The sequence below is a fragment of the Oncorhynchus nerka genome, linkage group LG22, assembly GCF_034236695.1.
Source record: "Oncorhynchus nerka isolate Pitt River linkage group LG22, Oner_Uvic_2.0, whole genome shotgun sequence".
Lineage (NCBI taxonomy): Eukaryota > Metazoa > Chordata > Actinopteri > Salmoniformes > Salmonidae > Oncorhynchus > Oncorhynchus nerka.
In genome coordinates, this window is record NC_088417.1 from 66,273,609 (window position 1) to 66,296,143 (window position 22,535).

At 39.2% G+C, this 22,535-nt stretch overlaps 2 protein-coding genes across 4 annotated transcripts; both read right to left on the minus strand.

The window, feature by feature from the left end:
- Positions 1-5,030: 5,030 nt before the first annotated feature.
- Positions 5,031-8,691, minus strand: LOC115105513 (CCR4-NOT transcription complex subunit 8). Of its 2 annotated transcripts, none has more exons than XM_029627637.2 (7): positions 8,579-8,691; positions 7,602-7,766; positions 7,280-7,473; positions 6,948-7,109; positions 6,651-6,795; positions 6,193-6,303; positions 5,031-5,955 (listed from the first exon to the last, which is right to left on the minus strand). In XM_029627637.2, the coding sequence occupies exons 2-7, from the start codon at positions 7,716-7,718 to the stop codon at positions 5,827-5,829; spliced, it is 858 nt and encodes a 285-aa protein (XP_029483497.1). In that variant the 5' UTR covers positions 7,719-7,766; positions 8,579-8,691; the 3' UTR covers positions 5,031-5,826. The 2 variants fall into 2 exon arrangements, with proteins under 2 accessions (XP_029483497.1, XP_029483498.1); XM_029627638.1 differs by having other exon boundaries at positions 7,602-7,803.
- Positions 8,692-8,940: 249 nt separating this feature from the next.
- On the minus strand, positions 8,941-22,180 carry fam114a2 (family with sequence similarity 114 member A2). 2 transcript variants are annotated; one of them, XM_029627641.2, is made up of 14 exons: positions 22,048-22,180; positions 21,285-21,565; positions 21,028-21,127; positions 20,780-20,881; positions 19,461-19,564; positions 19,224-19,358; positions 18,962-19,120; positions 18,568-18,691; positions 18,269-18,354; positions 17,892-17,987; positions 17,645-17,784; positions 11,382-11,454; positions 9,880-9,933; positions 8,941-9,760 (listed from the first exon to the last, which is right to left on the minus strand). In XM_029627641.2, exons 2-14 carry the CDS (start codon positions 21,546-21,548, stop codon positions 9,659-9,661), a joined length of 1,539 nt encoding a protein of 512 aa, XP_029483501.1. In that variant the 5' UTR covers positions 21,549-21,565; positions 22,048-22,180; the 3' UTR covers positions 8,941-9,658. The 2 variants fall into 2 exon arrangements, with proteins under 2 accessions (XP_029483501.1, XP_029483500.1); XM_029627640.2 differs by having other exon boundaries at positions 22,057-22,179.
- Between the last annotated feature and the right edge of the window lie 355 nt (positions 22,181-22,535).

Sequence of the window (22,535 nt, forward strand, 5' to 3'; positions counted from 1 at the left end):
TTGATTGACAGTTATTATCATTGGGATAGAAAATTCACGTGACAATAGTGCATCTTTAAAAACTGTTCACTGAATACCTATATTTTGTTAATATTCTTGCTCTCCCATTTCAGAAATATCCATACCCAAAGGTTCTGGAGTACTGCTTAGTTCTTCTGTATCTCCAATTCTGCTACAGTTCCTGATTTCCTCCAGCAAGAAGCAATGGCTTTCTTCCACAGTTATGGAACTACAGCCTCTCTCCGCAAAGCCTCGCAGCAATTCCAATCTTAATGGTTTAGATGTAGATGTTTATTTTATTCAGTCTATGACTTTGTTAATGTAAAAATGCATTCGGAAAGTATTCAGACCCCTTGACTTTTCCCACATTTTGTTAGGTTACAGACTGGTAGAATTACAACACTATGTTAATCACATTATTGGTTATGGTAAAATGCAAAATATTTGACATTCCAAATTTGGGCCCTGTTATAAAATTTTCCTGCAGGTTATACACATATTAAGTGTGTTTGGGAATAGCATTGTGTGAATGTGATATGAGAGTTGTGTGAATGTGGAAATAAGTCTTAATCTGTGGTTTGGATAATAAGGTATTGAATAGTGTGTATAATAATCTGATTTAGATTTGGATTATAAATTTTGATATATAACGTTATCTTGGGATTCAGTCCACTACTGCCTATCATAGTAAATATAATTTTGTATTATTAAGTGTGGGATGTTATTTTAGACAGTAGCGGCACGTCTGTGGTTTCTGGGAGGTTAGAGGACCATTGAGAACACGGGAGGAGCATCATTCCCATGACCCACCGGGCAGTGTCCCGGAAACCAACGTTTTTGGGGTTCTGCTGGGAGTTGGGTGATGGAGTCGTTGGAAATGCAAATGGGGTGGTTAATTAATGAGTACCTAAGATGTTAACGCTATATATGGATTCTGTGAATATATGACAAATTGCATGTGTGTACAAAAGTAGACGTATATGAAGGGTGAAAAAAAAAATGTTTTCTAAGGTTTAAGCATTATGACTGTCTACAAAGTCTGGGCAATAGTCTCAGAAACTGATTGGCGTATGTCCACTTTTGGTTAATTTACCCTAACCGATGGAGTTAATCATTTTTTGTGTTGCCCAATGGTTTGCTGGTGGAAACTACTGAAAATAGGGTCGTAATTTCATTCATTAAATTGAATATTAATACGAATTGACTATATGCTTGTCAACAACAGCAAGTGTTTGTTTTATTACCTGTAGTCTAATTAGAATGGACTGTTACCTATATCTAAAGGATTCTAATATTAGCGGATATGCAATTGCGATAGAGCTGTGACCATTATCTTAATTGATAACTTAAAATAGGCATTAATTATTCCATGATAAAACAAGGCTTCAACAACAATGCATTTAAGTTGTGGGCAGGAAGAGGCTCATCTATTGTGAAATGTATATTTTTCTTTATGGGTTGACTGATGTATTTTATAAATTCGGGCGCATTACATGTTAATTTTTAAGTCATGGACATTTCATGAGTGTGAAGGAGAAGAGAAAGTTGTCAAGTTTTGTTTTTTAACCTTACGATAGAGGTAAACACAGAACTTTGTTTGAGAATGGGTTATATTTTTTTCTACTGGTAAGAGTAGAGTTTCCATGTTTTAGTCTGTGGGTGTCAGCAACTGGTGCTCGCTGAACTTGAGCGGCCTGTAAGAAATGAAGTGGGTTAGTTTGGTGTAGAGATATGACTAAGTTGAATGGGAGATGTTCTTTGTCAATTTCTAATTATTATTACTCAATTCTATAGTTTAGGTAACACCAGGGAATTTGAGCAGGAAGGTAATGTCATTTCAAACGATAATCTGTTTCCGTTACGTGGAACAGTGTCAAGTCATTAAAGTGGATTGCAGTTAGTTTTTACTATTACGCTGATGAGACAGCACCAACTTTTTGAAGGTTCTAGATTTGTTAAACAACAGGTTTATATTTTTACTAAATCAATGCAAAAGGTTAAAGTTATAACATTACTGGAAAGGGAGACCAGTCATGTAAGGAAGTGAATTGTTAGACTCAGTGGTGAGATATATGTTGCCGTGTATAAGTGCAGCGCATGTTAAATTAAGGGCACATAAATGTTGGGGTAGATTAAAACAAACAATGTATGATTGGAGGGAGTACAGTGGAATTATCTTCATCATGTTTTGTTTGTAATTAAAACATTTGGGTTGCTGATTAAGAGGTAGTATAGTGAATATTAACGATATATACACTTTCTCTTCCAGGAGAATGGGGGTAGTCATTTTCTCTCACTTTGAAATGTTTCCCGAAACTATTGTCTTGGGAGAGCGGTTAGAGAATTGTCTTGGGAGAGCGGTTAGAGAATTGTCTTGGGAGAGCGGTTAGAGAATTGTCTTGGGAGAGCGGTTAGTGAAATTAAGCCTCTGAGGCTTAATGCTGACAGTTGATTTACGATGGCTTGGTGATAAGACAATATTCCATAGAATGAGTTGGTGTTTGTGTACTATGAGGTACCAGGGAGGAGATGGCTCGGGTATGGATAATGAGAGGACCCTCATCTTGGGGGCCAAGCCCTGGTTTCCTTACAATGAGAACAGTCAACACAGCAGATAATGTGAATTATTCATTTATTTCATACAAATCCTAATCTTTTGACCCATTCCACACATGTGTTTGTCATGAACATCCAGGAGGATGGACTTTGCTATAAAATGCTGTGGCTTCGTTCTACTCAGGTTCTCAAGTCTCTCCTTTGATTAGAATAATTACCACGAAAAGCTTTATTCTAAAATTGATTTAAAAATAATTGTCCTATCTACACACAATACCCCATAATGACAAAGCAAAAATAGGTTTACACTTTCACTAATTTATTCAAAATAAAAACATTGATTGTCAAATCTACGTAAGTATTCAGACCCGATTACAGCCTTGAGTCTTCTTGGGTATGATGCTACAGTATAAGCTTGGCACACCTGCATTTCAAATCAAATCAAATTTATTTGTCACATACACATGGTTAGCAGATGTTACTGTGAGTGTAGCGAAATGCTTGTGCTTCTAGTTCCGACACTGCAGTAATAACCAGCGAGTAATCTAACCTAACAATCCCAAAACTACTACCTTATACACCCAAGTGTAAAGGGATAAAGAATATATACATAAAGATATATGAATGAGTGATGGTACAGAACGGCATAGGCAAGATGCAGTAGATATACATATGAGATGAGTAATGTATGTAAACAAAAGTGGCATAGTTTAAAGTGGCTAGTGATACATGTATTACATAAAGATGCAGTAGATGATAGAGTACAGTATATACATATACATATGAGATGAGTAATGTAGGGTATGTAAACATTATATTAGGTAGCATTGTTTAAAGTGGCCAGTGATATATTTTACATCAATTCCCATTATTAAAGTGGCTGGAGTCAGTGTGTTGGCAGCAGCCACTCAATGTTAGTGGTGGCTGTTTAACAGTCTGATGGCTTTGAGATAGAAGCTGTTTTTCAGTCTCTCGGTCCCTGCTTTAAAGCACCTGTACTGACCTCGCCTTCTGGATGATTTGGGGAGTGTCTCCCATTCTTGTCTGCAGATCCTCTCAAACTCTGTCAGGTTGGATGGGCAGGGTTGCTGCTTAGCTATTTTTAGGTCTCTCCAAAGATGTTCAATCAGGTTCAAGTCCAGGCTCAAGGAGTTCAGACTTTTCCCGAAGCCACTCCTGCATTGTCTTGGCTGTGTGCTTAGGGTCATTGTCCTGTTGGAAGGTGAACCTTTGCCTTAGTCTGTGATCCTGAGCAGGTTTTCGCTGTACTTTGCTCTGTTCATCTTTGCCTCGATCCTGACTAGTGACCAAGGCCCTTCTCCCAATTGCTCAGTTGGGCTGGGTGGCCAGCTCTAGGAAGTCTTGGTGGTTCCAAACTTCTTCCATTTAAGATTAATGGAGGCCACTGTGGTCTTGGGACCATCTATGGTGCAGAAATGTTTTGGTAACCTTCCCCAGATCTGTGGTTGGACAATTCCATCAAGCTCGTGGTTTGGTTTTTGCTCTGACATGCACTGTCAACTATGGGACCTTATATAGACAGGTGTGTGCCTTTCCAAATCAATTGAATTTACCACAGGTGAAATCCAATCAAGTTGTAGAAACATCAAGGATGATCAATGGAAACAGGGTGCAACGGAGCTCAATTGCAAGTCTCACAGCAAAGGGTCCGAATACAAGTTTTTTTCTAAATTGGCTAACATTTCTAAAATTCTATTTTCACTTTGACATTATTGGTTAGTGTGTGTTGATTGTAGAGGATTTAAAAATATATATATATTTTAGAGTAAGGGTTGTAAACTTAACGAAATGTTGAAAAGGTGAAGGGGTCTGAATACTTTCCGAAGGCACTGTATATCAGTAAACCTTTTCACTAAAATACATCTGACTTTCATGAGATTTGGGTATATGAACACCAGCCTAAAAATATGAAATAAATTGATGTACTGATTCATCAGGTGTAGCATTTTAGTCTGGAATGAAATGATTGAAGTAATGCAGTTTGATACTTATTGCACTTATGTGTAATGGACTAGAACCCTATATTTACAAAACAACAGCACCCAATTCTGTGTACATTACCTCACTCCGAGTATCCCTCATGTTAAGGAGGAATACGTGGAGAAGCCTTAATTATGCAGAGGATCCAACTACCTCAGGGTGGAAATGAACCTGTCCAAGACAACTTAGAACCTTTACCCTTTTTAAATCAGATGCAGGTCTTGCGCTGTCAGTTAACAGCTCAAGCTTGGTCTGGGAAAGATAAATGTATGCTAGCCTAGGCACAATATTGAAGAGGATACAATATGGATGAAAAGTCAAGTAGCTATGTTACGTGACAGAATGCAGCCCAACTACATAACCCAATTCAACCTTAAAACAGCAACACAATTGGTTCAGTAAGGCATGCCTAAATATAGGAAATACATTTTTGGGCATGCCATAAAACAAGACATGACAAAATACTAAAAATGTCACATTGAAAATAGAAAATGTTTTAATATACAACTGTTTCAAACAATGTATGTTGTAAAAACAATAGCAACCAAAAACATCTGTTTAAACTGAGCGGTGAACAAATTAAAAGCAAATGTTACACAGAACTGCAGGGTGCCCCTGTAAACAAGTTCATACTCAGACCAACCTGGTACCCACCTAAAAATCTCTTTCCTGAAAGGAAAAATGCTAAAACAGGTTGGCTGCAGTGAAATTTTACATTATAGTTTACATACCTGTCCAGCATAATTGTTTTTTTGTTTTTTTTAAAGTGTACAATCCCTACAAGCATGTATCCAACACATACATTATTTGGGAACGATACCTACTGATGCTTGAGTTACAGTTGGGTCTAAATAAAGTTTATGAAAAGCAGGAGTGCAGGGAATTGCTGTTGAGCACTTAAATGCTACACTTATCATTTGTAGTACAATACACGAGCTGGTCCCATGCTTTTAAAAGAATGGTAGTTACTGCAATGCTGTAACACACAGATAAAAGGTTTTCGAATACTGGACCTGTGAGATGGGTGCTAGAAAGGCTCAATGGTGGTACAATAGGGAATTTGAATGGTGGCAATACGCAGTAAAAATCAACTATGACAGAACAAAATGGTTTCAAGAGAGTCTGTGGTAACCAATGCCCTTTTTGCAGCTGGTGAAGTTCAATACAGAAATGAATCTCATGTTTTCTTCTGGGAGTGAGAGGAGAAGAAAAACATCTACCGGATGGGATAAAACAAGTGAGTCTTCCACTTGATGGCCTCGTGGTCAGTCAGTGCTTGTTGTTAGTTTCCTCTTGGGAAGAGCTTGAGATGCCGTTCTGATTTTGAGTGGACCCAGAGCCCAATCCATACAATCGCCCACAATACTTTGCATCATCAATGTTGTCTTCAAAGAAAAGCTGCAAAAGACAAATTACTTCAGAGGTTTCAAGTAACAGAAACATTGTCAGACTCAGTTTCTCCCAAGATGCACGTCCCCATCATCAAGGCTAGTTTCTACATCTTGAACTGGGACTGTCAACCTTAAAAGGTTATTTTCCTTCCTGACCACTGATTTGAAAGGACATGACAGGTGTAAGCACAATGTTGAAAATGTCATGGAAGATAGGAGACATCAGGAATAGAATAGTAGGTACCTCTTTCATCCTAAAGAATGCCATCCCTGTGAGCAGTGAATCGGAACCGGCCTGGTGCTGTCTCCCAATCCTTTTCAGTTCCAGCTGGTCAGCCACTTCCTGGAGTCCTCCCTGAACAAACACAGAGGTAACAGTCAGCCAACTGCAGCCATATGCTCTACCTCAGCCTTTGGGGAAGTCAAAGGACATTTCATGTCAGTCACATTTCTTTACCAATAGACCACCATTGCTTGTGTAGCTGGGGCAGTTCAATGAGCCACGCTTGTGTGATGAGTAACCTTGTCTGAGACCTGAAGACTTGCATTAGCTAATCAAGCTAAGCATGCCAACAAAGTTGAGGCATGCATGAGACTCAGATTCAAACTGTCAGACATGCTTTACAGCCAACAGTGCTTTCATTGGCTTTGCTAATACCATAACATAAATGAATAAGCAGGTTACCAGGAATGTGTCTTTACCTTTAAGTTCTTACAGCTTTTCATCAGATATTTCACATCATAGATTGCAGGGAAGAAGAGATTGAGGATCTGGAAGAACTCATGTTCCTCCTCAGGTAGGCGAGTGTCCGTTAAGAGCTTCACCAGGTAGCCAAAATCATACCCGCTGCAAATGAGAACAGCAGGTAGATCATTATAACATTTCTCAAATGACAATTGAGGCACTGTTGTGAGTTAATGACTTGGGCCCAGAGCTGAACCTGGTCACCAGGAAAAACTAGGGCCTAGGCCCACTGACATTTCTCCACACATCCCTACCTGTGAAAGGAGAGCCACTTGACATTTTCACACAGCACTAAACCAGACGTCATCAGGAGCTCAGCAAAGTAAAGTGTGTCGATCCCCTCTTCCTCGTGCTTTTTGAATTGGAGGCCAGAGTTCTGGAGTAGGTCTATTGAGTCCTGGGAGTACATATCCTCTCTGTTTACAAAAGAACATCAGTCTTTTTTTCCAGAAAGGAACAAAACAAACTATTACTCAAGTACTCTAATGAGGCAACAAATCCTACCCAAATAGGCATAAGCATGCTGGTTTTAATTTCATCACTGGCTATGCTGTATTGTAAAAAGGATGTAAGGAATAACACCCACGTTAAATTAAATTTGAAATTGAACTGCCATGTTGTTGTTCCAGGAGGATAGTCTCCGTCCTCGTTCATAAACGACAGTCCCAATTGGATGATTTTCAGAAGGTCCACGTTGCACCTCAAGAGCTGGTACTGGTAATCTACTGTACTGCGAAACTCGCCAATTGGTCGAACTACTACTCCAGGGAATTCTGTGTCCTGGTGGAACAAGGAGGACATCATTAAATGACTGAAATAAAATGTTTTAATGCAATATCAAAACCTTCCCAGACCTACTAAGCATAAATTAAAAATAGGGTATTGGCATATTTGACACGATAGATTACCATGGCAATGGAGTTGTAGCTTTGAATTATCTGTCGGATTTTCCTCATTTCCTCCTCCACATTGCTTGCCCAGACCTCACAGATAATCTGACTGGTATCTGCAAGTGCGGCTGGCATTTTTGCAGGTTGAGGAAAGGACTGAAAACACCGATAATTCTGCAGCACCTTCAGGGAGCAGTGTGGCGAAGAATTAAAAAACTTTCTGGGAACAAGAGGTTTAAATTCATATAGGCCATTCAGCTAATCAACCATTACATTTTAAATGCAAAATGATAGCTAGTTAAAAACGGTGTGCAGTAGCTGGATTCAACATCAAACACATGTAGCTAACTACATGGCTGGGCGCTTAAATCAAAACCTGACTGGCCTGGATATCATCACTGCGGTATGAGGGATGCTAACTAACGTTAGCTGGTAGTTCAATAGCAAGCGAGCTTGGCTGGATAAACGACTCCACTTTGTTTTTCTGCAAATTATGAACGTCTCTTGTACAAACACTTGGTTAACTAGCTAGCAACAATGGAATGACGAACAAGCTATGTAGCTAACACAATAGCTAACTCAATTACAGGGGGAAACATAGTACGTTAACGGTAGATAACATTAACCCCCAGTGTGGCTAGCGAACATAAATGTTAACTACCTCGTCAATCTTCCGTAACACATTGTTTTTATTTTTGGTATTTAACCCCCCCGATTTGGTGATATCCAAATTACTAACTTGTCACATCACTGCAATCTTCCATAACATTCAACGGTCGCTAGCCGAATCAGTTTAGACTAGTTAGCGACATGGCTAACTAACGTTCTCAGTTTGCTAGCGTTGGTTCGTTTGGTTAGTATGAAGATGACAAGCTAACGTTAGCTGGAAAACGGCATGACAGCTAGCCAACTCACTTAGGTAATTTGCTGGACTCGCATATTATGGTATTGGCTAGCTACTATGAACCGTATAAACCACAAATAACAATGCTTACCTGATCCGTCGTATGATCTTGTACTTCAGCTGGGGCTACTGCTAGTACTTGATAGCTAACGTTACTGGTTAACGTTGGCTTACTTGCTGCTATCGGAAGTCAGATAAACATTTACGCAGGCGCAGTAAAAAAAAAAAAAAGCGCACCTTCACTCTCTTGAAGCTCTGACCCAAATAGTTTGATTGTAGTTGCTGAAGAGCACGGAGCATATACAGCCGTTTCCCCCAAGAAAAATGAATTACAATATTATAGCAAGCTACATATCTATAGTTTTGAACTTTATAGTTGCCAATGTGGTTTGTTGTCATGACCCCCCATGTACAGTAAGTTTTCAGCACAATAAAGACTCAATTATCCAGGAGTTCATTGGCTTGCAAAGGTTTTTACAAAACAAAATGCTTTACAAAGTATCACATTTATGCAAATCTTCATTTGGGCTTTGGTATTCCACAATCAATACAAAGCTGTAATAGGATTTTGTTTAAGAAATTACTTTGATTTGGAAAGCATAAAATACCTGACGGTTATGTAGCTCCAACTGTCTAAGGAAAACCTGATATAGTTCCAAGACGCAAGTTACCACTTTTCACATTAAAACAATTAAAATAGTTCATTCATTCAATTACTAATATTCTGTTCATACATTACATTTGCAGATAAATAGGGAGGTATGGCAAAGCGATATCACACTCATCTGTAATACAGATACCTGTATACTTGGTTAAGAACTTGAGGTTATCCTGAATCCTGGTGTTATGAATAATGAATTGAATCATAGTAATTGTTAAATAGAGACGTGAGAAATGCAGATGTCAGTGTCATTCAAACACATCAGCTCGACTCATCAAATAGTGTGCATTGGTCTATCTACTGTGCTACACAACAGCAAAAGCATTACAATTCCCCACAACGAGTAAACACTATCAAACGGTGCATTTGTTATGAGGCATGACAATTTAGTTTAGGCATCAAACTAAATATGAATGAGAGCTGAGGAAGTAAATGTTTTTAAAACCGCAATGACACGCCAATGCTTTTGTTTGTCAGTCCCTTGCTAGCACAGCAGAGAAAGTGATACGGTCACTGTTGGGTAGAGTCAGCACTCCTTTGAATGTGGGACACCTCCAATACAGGCATGAGGAGCTGGAAGGCATCCTGGATGTACGATGCACTGTTGGAAGCCTAAAGAAGAGGAGATACATACTGTAGATACTTAATGCACCACATTTGTAAATCATACACACAATATTCAGGTTTCAGACAGAATTATGTGATATGCAGTGATGCACAATAATACAAACCTCCAAAAATACTCCTGTTATGAGTGGATTGAGGACATCTCCCTTTTTATTTGACTGCAAAACAAAATGTTTTGCTCTCGTTAGTCTCTGGACTCAGTGAACCAGGAATCTTATACACATATTCAGACTGATTTACACTACTATATGGGTCTAATTAACTAAAGTAATCTCCATTAGAATTATTAATCTCAGCATTGCAGCATGGAAAGATTGCATCAACTTGTTACCGACCACCCTGCAACAATTTTTTTTATGGATTGAAGCTCTTTAAAGCAGTGGTTTTTAAACTTTTTCAGCAGGGACCCAATTTCTTATGCCATAATTTCAGGGACCACACCCCTACCCAAGTCTGATCACAACCTTAAAATCTGTATATTTTACTTCATTTTTTACATCAACACGTAACCTTCAATTAATACAATTCTCATCTCTTAACTTATCGTTCTCAAAAAAGTACAACAATCTGTACTCTTACTTTACATTATTTTATACTAATACAATTGCTCCGAGAAATAGATTTTGTTTTACAAGTTGTCAAATAGGTAATGGTCAAAATTGACACTTGTTTTCAATACCGCACCTTGCGAGGATAACAACACGGAGCCTTTTTCTAAAATGTTTTATGAGTTGGAGAACACATTGGGAGGGATCTTTGACCATTTCTCCATACATAATTATTCCAGATCCTTGATATCCTTTGTCTGTGCTTATGCTCTGCCCTCTTCAATTTAACCAACAGGTTTTCAACGAGTTTCAAATCCAGAGAATGAGATGGCCATTGCAAAATGTTGATTTTTGTGGCCAATTAACCATTTCTTTGTAGATTTTGATGTGCGCTTGGGGTTGTTGTCTTGGATAAAATGTCCTGGTACTGGGTCAAGTTCATGATGCCATTGACCTTAAGGGCCCCAAGACCAGTGGAAGCAAAATAGCCCCATAAAATCAATATCCACCACCATATTTTTTGTTTAAGATCACTCTATTGGCCAATTGCTCACAAGGTTCAGCTGAAATGTCCACTTTTTACCCAACCCCTCCGAAAGACACATACACCCCTCCCCAAATCCAAGGACAACCTTAAAAACAGTTATATCTTTTTTTTTTAAATCAACCAGCAACGTTCAAATAATTACATTTTCATCTCATTAATCAACTTCTTTCCCAAACACATTTGTATATTGTCCGCTACAAATATTTTCTCTTAATTTATTTTTGTTTTGGGGACCACACTCCAATTCCCCCGCGACGCAATAGGGGTCATGACCACGACTTTGAATACCACTGCTTTAAAGTAAGGATGATTACTTTGTGAAACACAAAATACCATTTATTAGTTGTCATAGTGATGAAGTAAACATGTTCCATGATGAAAAGTTGTTGTGCAAAGCCTTGAATATTAACATCTGAAGCAGAGTTCTGTGAATGTAGCGTCGAAGAGTGTTAGCTAAGTGATAGGCTAAATATACTTTGTGATATAGGTTCGTAAAGAATTACCATCTTACCCCTATTGTAGTTAAACAGGAGGTGAACTTCTTGGAAAGTAATGATATCTCTTTACACAGAAGAATTGTTATTCTGTAAGGGGAGAACAAAATGTTGAGTTAGAGAACAATCAAATACTATGATATTTATATTTTGAAAATCTTTATTTAACTAGGCAAGTCAGTTAAGAACAAATTCTTATTTACAATAACAGCCCACCAAAAGGCCTCCTGTGGGGACGGGGGCTTGGGATAAAACAACATACATATATATATTTTTTTTTTTGTTTTGTTTACATACACCTTAACCAAATATATTTGAACTCAGTTTTTCCACAATTCCTGACATTAAATCCTAGTAAAAATTCCCTGTTTTAGGTTAGTTAGGATCACCACTTTATTTTAAGAATGTGAAATGTCAGAATAATAGAGAGAATTATTTATTTCAGCTTTTATTTCTTTCAACACACTCCCAGTGGGCCAGAAGTTTACACTCAATTAGTATTTGGTAGCATTGCCTTTAAATGGTTTAACTTGGGTCAAACGTTTCAGGTAGCCTTCCACAAGCTTCCCACAATAAGTTGGGTGAATTTTGGCCCATTCCTCCTGACAGAGCTGGTGTAACTGAGTCAGGTTTCTAGGCCTCCTTGCTCACACACACTTTCAGTTCTGCCCACAAATTTTCCATAGGATTGAGGTCAGGGCTTTGTGATGGCCACTCCAATACCTTATCTTTGTTGTCCTTAAGCCATTTTGCCACAACTTTGGAAGTATGCTTGGGGCATTGTCCATTTGGAAGACCCATTTGCGACCAAGCTTTAACTTCCTGACTGATGTCTTTAGATGTTGCTTCAATATGTTCACATAATTTTCCTTCCTCGTGATGCCATCTATTTTGTGAAGTGCACCAGTCCCTCCTGCAGCAAAGCACCCCCACAACATGCTGCCAACCCCGTGCTTCACGGTTGGGATGGTTTTCTTCGGCTTGCAAGCTTCCCCCTTTCTCCTCCAAACATAACAATGGTCATTATGGCCAAACAGTTCTATTTTTGTTTCATCAGACCAGAGGACATTTCTCCAAAAAGTATGATCTTTGTCCCCGTGTGCAGTTGCAAACCGTAGTCTGGCTTTTTTATGGCGGTTTTGGAGCAGTGGCTTCTTCCTTGCTGAGCGACCTTTCAAGTTATGTCGAGATAGGACTCGTTTTACTGTGGATATAGATACTTTTGTACCCATTTCCTCCAGCATCTTCACAAGGTCATTTTGCTGTTGTTCTGGGATTGATTTGCACTTTTCCCACCTAAGTACGTTCATCTCTAGAAGACAGAACGAGTCTCCTTCCTGAGCGGTATAACGGCAGGGTGCTTGGTACCATGGTGTTTATACTTGCATACTATTGTTTGTATAGATGAACATGGTACCTGCAAGCGTTTGGAAATTGCTCCCAAGGATGAACCAGATTGTGGAGGTCTACAATTCTTTTCTGATGTCTTGGCTGATTTCTTTTGAGGAACTGAGTTTGAAGGTAGGCCTTGAAATACAGCCACAGGTACACCTCCAATTGACTCAAATGAAGTCAATTAGCCTATCAGAAGCTTCTAAAGCCATGACATAATTTTCTGGAATTTTCCAAGCTGTTTAAAGGCATAGTCAACTTAGTGCATGTAAACTTCTGACCCACTGGAATTGTGATACAGTGAATTATAAAGTGAAATAATCTGTCTGTAAGCAATTGTTAGAAAAATGACTTGTGTCATGCACAAAGTAGATGTCCTAACAGACTTGCCAAAACTAGTTTGTTAACAACAAATTTGTGGAGTGGTTGAAAAACGAGTTGTTTTAATGACTCCAACCTTAGTGTATGTAAACTTCCGACTTCAACTGTGTGTGTGTGTGTATATTATAACACACACACAACCTTTCAAAAGTTTGGGGTCACTTAGAAATGTCCTTGTTTTTGAAAGAAAAGCTCAATTCTTTCCATTAAAATAACCAAATTGATCAGAAATACAGTGTAGACATTGTTAATCCTGTAAATGACTATCGTAGCTGTAAACGGCTGATTATTTATGGAATATCTACATAGGCCCATTATCAGCAACCATCACTCCTGTGTTTCAATGGCACATTGTGTTAGCTAATCCAAGTTTATCATTTTAAAAAGGCTAATTGAACATTAGAAAACAAAGTACTGTCTTCTGAAACTCGTCAGTCCATTCTTGTTCTGAGAAATGAAGGCTATTCCATGCGAGAAATTGTCAAGAAACTCAAGATCTCCTACAACGCTGTGTACTACTCCCTTCACAGAACAGCGCAAACGGGCTGTAACCAGAATAGAAAGAGAAGTGGGAGGCCCCGATGCACAACTAAACAAAAGTACATTAGAGTGTCTAGTTTGAGAAACCGATGCCTCAGAAGTCCTCAACTGGAAGCTTCAGTAAATAGTACCCGCAAAACACCAGTCTCAACGTCAACGGTGAGGAGGCGACTCCGGGATACTGGCATTCTAGGCAGAGTTGCAAAGAAAAAGCCATATCACAAACCAGACAATTAAAAAGAAAAGATTAAGATGGACAGAAGAACTCTACCCAGAAGGCCAGCATCCCGGAGTCGTCTCTTCACTGTTGACGTTGAGACTGGTGTTTTGCGGGTATTATTTAATGAAGCTGCTAGTTGAGGACTGGTGAGGCATCTGTTTCTCAAACTTGACACTCTAATGTACTTGTCCTCTTGCTCAGTTGGGCATCGGGGCCTCTCACTCTTCTATTCTGGTTAGAGCTATTCTGTGAAGGGAGTAGTACACAGCGTTGTACGAGATCGTCAGTTTCTTGGCAATTTCTCGCATGGAATAGCCTTAATTTCTCAGAGCAAGAACAGACTGATGAGTTTCAGAAGAAAGTACTTTGTTTCTGGCCATTTTGAGCCTGTAATCAAACCCACAAATGCTGATGCTCCAGATACTCAATTAGTCTAAAGGCCAGTTTTATGGCTTCTTTAACCAGAACAACAGTTTTCAGCTGTGCTAACATAATTGCAAAAGGGTTTTCTAATGATCAATTAGCCAATTATAAAAATGATAAACTTGGATTAGCTAACACAACGTGCCATTGGAACACAGGAGTGATGGTTGCTGATGGGCCTCTGTACACCTATGTAGATATTCCATTAAAAATAAATCTGCAGTTTCCAGCCACAATAGTAATTTACAACATTAACATCTACAGTGCATTTCTGATAAATGTTATGTTATTTTAACAGCCCAAAAAGAATTGTCTTATCTTTCAAAAACAAGGACATTTCTAAGTGATCCCAAACTTTTGAACAGTAGGACAAAACACACATCATGACAAGATACAACACAACATAAAGAGAGACCTAAGACAACATAGCAAGACAGCAACACATGACAACATGGTAGCAACACAACATAGTAGCAGAACAAAACATGGTACAAACCTTATTGGGCACAGCCAACAGCACAAAGGGAAGAAGGTAGAGACAACATTGATTGATACCCTCATTGTTACCAATGAATGTTATCAATACACATTATGTCTGCAGGTTAGGGAGGTGTGAACCAGAGTTATACAGTGCCTTCAAAAAGTCTTCATACCCTTTGACTTATTCCACATTTTGATGTGTTAAAGCCTGAATTCAAAATTGATTAAACATGATTTTTTTCCTCACCCATCTCCTTACAATACCTCATAATAACAAAGTGAAAACATGTTTTTAGAAAAGTTTGCAAATGTATTGAAAATGAAATACAGAAATCTCTGTTAGAATCCCCTGTGGCAGTGATTATAGCTGTAGATCTTTCTGGGTAAGACTAAGAGCCATGCACACATGGATTGTACAACATTTGCACATTATTCTTTAAAAAAAATATATATATATATATATACAGTGGGGCAAAACAAGTATTTAGTCAGCCACCAATTGTGCAAGTTCTCCAACTTAAAAAGATGAGGCCTGTAATTTTCATCATAGGTACACTTCAACTTTGACAGACAAAATGAGAAAAAAAATCCAGAAAATGACATTGTAGGATTTTTAATGAATTTATTTGCAAATTATGGTGGAAAATAAGTATTTGGTCACCTACAAACAAGCAAGATTTCTGGCTCTCACAGACCTGTAACTTCTTCTTTAAGAGGCTCCTCTGTCCTCCACTCGTTACCTGTATTAATGTCACCTGTTTTAACTTGTTATCAGTATAAAAGACGCCTGTCCACCATCTCAAACAGTCACACTCCAAACTCCACTATGGCCAAGACCAAAGAGCTGTCAAAGGACACCAGAAACAAAATTGAAGACTGAATCTGCAATAGGTAAGCAGCTTGGTTTGAAGAAATCAACTGTGGGAGCAATTATTAGGAAATGGAAGACATACAAGACCACTGATAATATCCCTCGATCTGGGGCTCCACGCAAGATCTCACCCCGTGGGGTCAAAATGATCACAAAAACGGTGAGCAAAAATCCCAGAACCACACGGGGGGACCTAGTGAATGACCTGCAGAGAGCTGGGACCAAAGTAACAAAGCCTACCATCAGCAAGGGCATTGAAGATGACACGTGGCTGGGTCTTTCAGCATGACAATGATCCCAAACACACTGCCCGGGCAACGAAGGAGTGGCTTCGTAAGAAGCATTTCAAGGTCCTGGAGTGGCCTAGCCAGTCTCCAGATCTCAACCCCATAGAAAATCTTTGGAGGGACTTGAAAGTCTGTGTTGCCCAGCAACATCCCCAAAACATCACTGCTCTAGAGGAGATCTGCATGGAGGAATGAGCCAAAATACCAGCAACAATGTGTGAAAACCTTGTGAAGACTTTGAGAAAACGTTTGACCTCTCATTGCCAACAAAGGGTATATAACAAAGTATTGAGATAAACTTTTGTTATTGACCAAATACTTATTTTCCACCATAATTTGCAAATAAATTCATTAAAAATCCTACAATGTGATTTTCTGGATTTTTTTTCTTCTCATTTTGTCTGTCATAGTTGAAGTGTACCTATGATGAAAATTACAGGCCTCATCACTGCTCTAGAGGAGATCTGCATGGAGGAAGGCCTCTCTCATATTTTTAAGTGGGAGAACTTGCACAATTGGTGGCTGACTAAATACTTTTTTGCCTCACTGTATTATATTATTCATTTCTGTCAAGTTGGTTGTTGAAGATTGCTAGACAGCAAGTCTTGCCATAGATTTAAGCAGATGTAAGTCAAATCTAGGCAACTCTGGAACATTCAATGTCATCTTGATAAGCAACTAAAGTGTATTTTTGGCCATTGTCCTGTTGAAGGGTGAATTTGTCTTCCATTGTCTGTTGGAAAGCAGACTGAACAAGGTTTTCCATTAGGATTTTGCCTGTGTTGAGTTCTATTCTTTCATTAAAAAATAAATAAACTCCAAATAAGCCCCAAACATAAGGTGTATTCGGGACAAAGTTACTTTCTTTGCCACGTTTGTTTCCCAGTATTACTTTAGTGCCTCATTGCAAACGGGATGCTTTTATTGTAATATTTTTATTCTGTGCAGGCTTCCGTCTTTTCACTCGGTCATTTAGGTTAGTATTGTGGAGTAACTTTCTCCCATCATAGCCATTATTTCCTTAACTGTTTTAAAGTTACCATTGGCCTCATGGTGAAATCCCTGAGCGGATTCCTTCTTCTCCGGCAACTGAGTTAGGAAGGATGCCTTTATCTTTGTAGTGACTGGGTATATTGATACACCATCCAAAGTGTAATTAATACTCAAAGGGATATTCAATGTCTGCTTTGTTTTATTTTTACCCATCTACCAATAGGTGCCCTTTTTTGCGAGGCAATGGAAAACCGCTCTGTCTTTGTGGTTGAATCTGTTTGAAATTCACTGCTCAACTGAGTGACCTGACAGATAATTGTATGTGTGGGGTAAAGAGATAAGGTAGTCATTTAAAAATCATGTTAAACACTATTAATGTACACCGAGTGAGTCCATGCAACTTATTATGTGACTGGACATTTTAACTCCTGACCTTATTTAGGCTTTCCATAAAAAAAGGGTTGAATCCTTATTGACACAAGACATTTCAGATGATAATGTTTAATTAATTTGTAAACATTTCTAAAACATAATTTCACATTATGGGATACTGTGTGTAGGCCAGTGACAACATCTCAATTTAATCCATTTTAAATTCAGTCTGAAAAAGTCTAGGCGTGTGAATACTTTGAAGGCTGTATCTATGACTCGTAATATAACACTGTAGATGGCTGATGGTGTGTAGGAACTTACTGCGAGAGGATTTTGGCCTGCTCCAGAGTGGTGACCTCCTGGCTGGTACAGAACAGAATCGTCTCGGCCACTTTGTGGAACTGCTCTATGGATCTGGCTGTGAGCTCAGCCAGGTTTCTGATTGCCAACGAGTGGACATCCTGAGAGGAATCAACAACTCTCACATCAGTAGTTACAACAGAAAGGAGTAAAGCTCCATTTCAATAGTCACAGTCAGATAATGACCTTGATCCTTTTTTTTCCATACCTCAACAGTATAGGTTTTTGCCACTTCCTCTTCATTCCCTTCTTCCTTTATGAGTTTGGTCATTTGGGCAATCTGGTCACATGCATTCTTACTCACCTGATAAGGGGTATGCAGAGAGGAAATAGGTTAGAGATCAGTGATCTATCAACTGGAGAAGAGGTGCTGCCTGAATTGCAATGAATGGAGAATACAGAAACATATAGAATCTAAAAATTGCTGCAGGCACAAATACGCAAAGACGAGTAGTGAACTAAGTCCATTTAAAACTCAGTTCTACCAAAACTCTTCAGAAGACTGCTACAATATTGGACCACTAGCATGAGACGGAAAGATATCTGGCTTTAAATGAAATCAAGAGAGAAATGTATTGTGCCAACCTTGCGAAGTTTGTCAGATGTTGTGGATATGTGTAGTCCATCCAGGGCCCCTGTTAATTCCCTCAGAAACTCAGCGCCATCTTCATCTGAAAATAAATATGAATAAACAAAATGTATTGATTTTGTTCATTGTATTATCACAGAAACAAGATAACACATCGGATGTTTTTCAGTTGGCTTATCACCCACAGAAGAAAAGCATACACCAAAAGTATTTTGTTTACTAGTAGTACTAAAAGAATGTAAATGTAACATTGTGATAGTAGACTTTGTGTGGCAGTTCTGTGACGATAGGCTACCTTTCTTTTCGTTCACCTCCTCCTCCTCAAACTCCACCAGAGAGAAGGGTTCCTTTATGAGCTCCAGGTCCTCTTTAAGTTGGTCCAGCTCCTCTCCAGACAGAGTGGTCAGAACAGACTTTACCTACACCACACAACAGACAACTGATTCAGTCATAGATAACATCTACTAAAAGGAGCCAGGAGGATTTTAAAGTGGCATGGATCCATTTTTATATCTCAAGAGGTTGCAATGGTTGTAGGTGCTCTCTTTACAAGTGTGCAAAGTATTGCTAGCAAAAGGTTGTACTGATTTCAATGGTAGGCTGTGCACAGTGCACAATCAATCATATTTTGAGAGGCCGTTTACTTGTTTCTTTGTACAAAGTAAAATGTGGAACTTGCTCATTATCACCTTTGACTCACTCTCCCTGGAGAGAATCTCCAGAGCTTCCAGGTGGGATAGGCCCTGGAATTCATCGAACAGCATTCCGTAATGGGCCTTATTTTCTGTGTCGGAGGACATCTCCTTGGCTGTTTCCTGCTCCTCTCTCTCCTTGGCCTCCCGTAAGACCTTCAGCCAAAACAAAAACCTTGAATTCAATTTTTCCAACTCCAATAAGGTGTAAGCCCAACACTGGGGGTGGCTTCTCTGACATCCATTCAACAATATTCACCCGAGAAAGAGTGTTAGTCCTGTTCATCAGACCCTTTGTTTTCTTGTACCCTGGATCTCCCTCTGCTATGACATCCATGGTCTTCTTGCCTATGAACTCCAAGGCATCTAAACCCCCTGTTAGGACCGTTTTCCCCTGAAATATAGATATACATTTAGTCAGTAACCAAGTCACTTTTGCCCATAAACAACATATGATGGTAATCGCCAAAAAAAGCAAAGAAGCATTGTTTCTTACGGTGCTTTGAACAACACTGCTGAGGGATGAGAACATTCCAATGGCGCTTCCCATAGCCAATGCGCCATCTCCTTCCCCTTTATCAGTCTCATTACTGGGTTCACCTAGAAGTAAAATACAATAGTTCCAAAATAATTGACACCCTTAATAAAGATGAGCAAAAAGTCTATATAAAGTAAATAATTCTAATACTCAGCTATACTCTTTGCAATTTTTTTGTTGCTTAAATTATATTATTTGATACTAATACAATTGCTCAGAGGAAGAGATTATGTTTAAGAAGTAATGCTTTTTTTCTTCTCAAAAAGTTATGGGTCAAAATTATTGACACCTGTTTTCAATACCTCATCTTTCGAGGGTAACGGCACTGAGCCTTTTTCTAAAATGAGTTGGAGAACACATTGGAAGGGATCTTAGACCATTCCTACATACAGAATCTTCCCAGATCCCTGATATCTTTCGTCTGTGCTTATGGACTACATTCTTCAGTTCAAACCACAGGTTCTCAATGGGTTTCAAGTCCAGAGACAGAGACGGACAGTGCAAATGTTGAGTTTCTGGCCAAATAATCATTTCTTTTTGGATTTTGATGTGTGCTTGGGGTTATTGTCTTGGCTAAAATGTCCTGGTTGCCTCTGCAATGAGGCTGAAACTTGGCTCGCAAGTGGATCTTCCAGCAAGACAATAACCCTAAGCATACCAAAATCCACAAAGACATTGTTAATTGGCCACAAAAATCTACGTTTTGCAATGGCCATCTCAGTCTCCAGACTTGAAACCCATTGATAACCTGTGGATTGAATTGAAGAGGGCAGAGCATAAGCGCAGTCAAAGGATATCAAGGGTCTAAAAGGATTCTATATGGAGGAATGGTCAAAGATCCCTCCCAATGCGTTCTCCAATTCATGAAACATTTTTTTTTAAAGGCTCAGTGCCGTTATCCTCGCAAGGCGAGCTGTTGAAGGGTATTGAAAACAGGGATGTCAATTTTGACCTCTAACTTTGTTAGAGGTCAAAATCTCTTTGAGAAATTGTATTAGTAGACAAATATATATTTACAAAAAAAATGTAGCATACATAATAGCTATAAAATATTTTATAGTAATATTTGCTTATCTTAAATCAAGGGTGTCAATAATTTCAGACCGCACTGTAGATCTCAGACATCAACCTAACGTGCATAGCTACAACAGTGAAGCAGTTTACATCTCCACAACAAACGCATCCTAAATATACTAAGGCTTATCACGGCTGATGTTAAATCTAGAGTGATGACTCATGTGTTGATCGTGTTGATGACCAGTGTATGCCATCATTACCCTCTTGTTTGTCCTCCTCTCCAATCTGTGTAGACAGCTCTGTGGGGCTGGGGATTCCCAGAGAAGTCTCTGCCTTCTCAATAGCCTGGGTGATTCCTTGACCTTAGAATGAAACAAACATAATAAAATGTATTTTTTAGATATTTTAAAGTTTACATATGCTCACTGAAAGGGCAAACATTGTTTAACACCATAATGAGAACACAAAATGGCCACAAGCAGAAAACACCATTTTTGGTTCTCCTCACCTACAGTGGCCACAGTGGCCGAGGCCGTTGACATGATGGACTTTCCCCAGCTCCCCCAGTAGCCCCATCCTCCCTGGACTACTGTTGACTCACTGGATGTCTGGAGGAGAGAGAGAGAGATGGAGGGAGAAAACGTTTGTACCTGGCTATCGTTTGTACCCTATACAGCTATAAAAAAACTAAACCATATCCAGGCCCCAAGGTTAGAAGCTAAGCTTGTTGAATCTTTCATTCTGCTGTATCCATGCATGTCTTACCTTGGCTGGCTCTCCATCTACTTTAGGTTTCTCCTCCTGAGTCTTGTGGACTTCAACTGGAGGTTTTGGATCTGGTCTCTTCCTGGTTTTCCTTCCGTTCCTGGTTGGGGGGACATCTGTGGAGTCATGTGTGGTGCTCTCTCCAGGTAGTGTCTGTGGAGCACTGTCTGGTGGCGTCACAGTGGAGGTCTGCAGTGGTGGGGCCTCTGTCTCTGCGACCTCTGAACTCCCAGCAGGGTCACCAGGGGCTTCGCTGTCTGACATCTTAACTTAACACATACCTGTTGTTATTGGATGAAAAGACAATAAGAATTTGTGTAATGTTTCATTGAAACCATAGTTTTTAAAATAATTTATATCCAATCAATAAGTCAAAACAAGTGGGATGTACAGTAGAAGTTCACATTACCCCAGGCGTTACTCAAATTGAGTCCAGCCACAACCTGGGGCAAGAGAAGTCTAGTGACAGGCTATTCTTGCAGATTAAATCTAGCTACATAGATAAACTAAATTACAGAGAATAGAGACTGATAATCAGACTTTTATAGTTATTGTTTAGCTAAGATAACAGTTGTCTGAGCCAAGCGTAACTGTGTCCAAAAAACATCAGTGACAGCACATCAATGGCTAGACATTGTTGCACTTTCCCTTAACTAGCTGTTAGCTTTCTATGCTAAAGTCATTGCTCCCAAGTCTTCTAGGTGATAGACAAATGTCTAAGAAAGAAGCCACATGGTTTTGATCAAGAATGCCATCTATTTACGTTACTAACACATTTTATCCCAGATTTCGTGTGATAGTCTTGATTTTCTTCGTTATCTTGCAAGGTCTAGCTACAAAACCCCCTATTAGCCACGTCACACGATAATTTGTTATGGTGAGGGATCTCTTCTTCTACTGCATAAACACGTACTTATAGTGTTCAAAACAGTACACAACGCCAACTGCTGACCTGGAGGGAACATTACACAAGCATTAGCTCCCAGTTGCTTTTAGGTCCAAAACCATTGTTGGGGAGTAGTTCTACTACTCACACATACTGTTCATCTCGCCGACGTCGGCCTGACAGGGATATATCGTTAGTAGATCGTGTTCCATATAGAACGTAAACGGGAATGCGCAGTTTTTCCAACAAATTTTCTGGGGAAGTTGCTAGAGGCAGGTCTTTTTATTTTATATTTTATTTTTATTAACAACAAATCAATACATAAAGCACATGAGCGTTGCTAGAGGCAGTTCGATTTGTTGCTA

Excerpts from the sequence above, each read along its gene's own strand:
- LOC115105513 (XM_029627637.2), bottom strand. The coding sequence starts at position 7,718 with ATGCCAGCCGCACTTGCAGATACCAGTCAGATTATCTGTGAGGTCTGG. Across the intron at positions 7,110-7,279 it reads AATTTCAAATTTAATTTAAC|AGAGGATATGTACTCCCAGG; the intron begins GTGGGTGTTATT and ends TTTTGTAAACAG. Across the intron at positions 5,956-6,192 it reads CATTCTTTAGGATGAAAGAG|CTTTTCTTTGAAGACAACAT; the intron begins GTACCTACTATT and ends TGTCTTTTGCAG.
- fam114a2 (XM_029627641.2), bottom strand. The coding sequence starts at position 21,548 with ATGTCAGACAGCGAAGCCCCTGGTGACCCTGCTGGGAGTTCAGAGGTC. Across the intron at positions 19,359-19,460 it reads GCAGTGTTGTTCAAAGCACC|GGGAAAACGGTCCTAACAGG; the intron begins GTAAGAAACAAT and ends TCTATATTTCAG. Across the intron at positions 11,455-17,644 it reads CAGGCCAAAATCCTCTCGCA|AATAACAATTCTTCTGTGTA; the intron begins GTAAGTTCCTAC and ends CTCCCCTTACAG.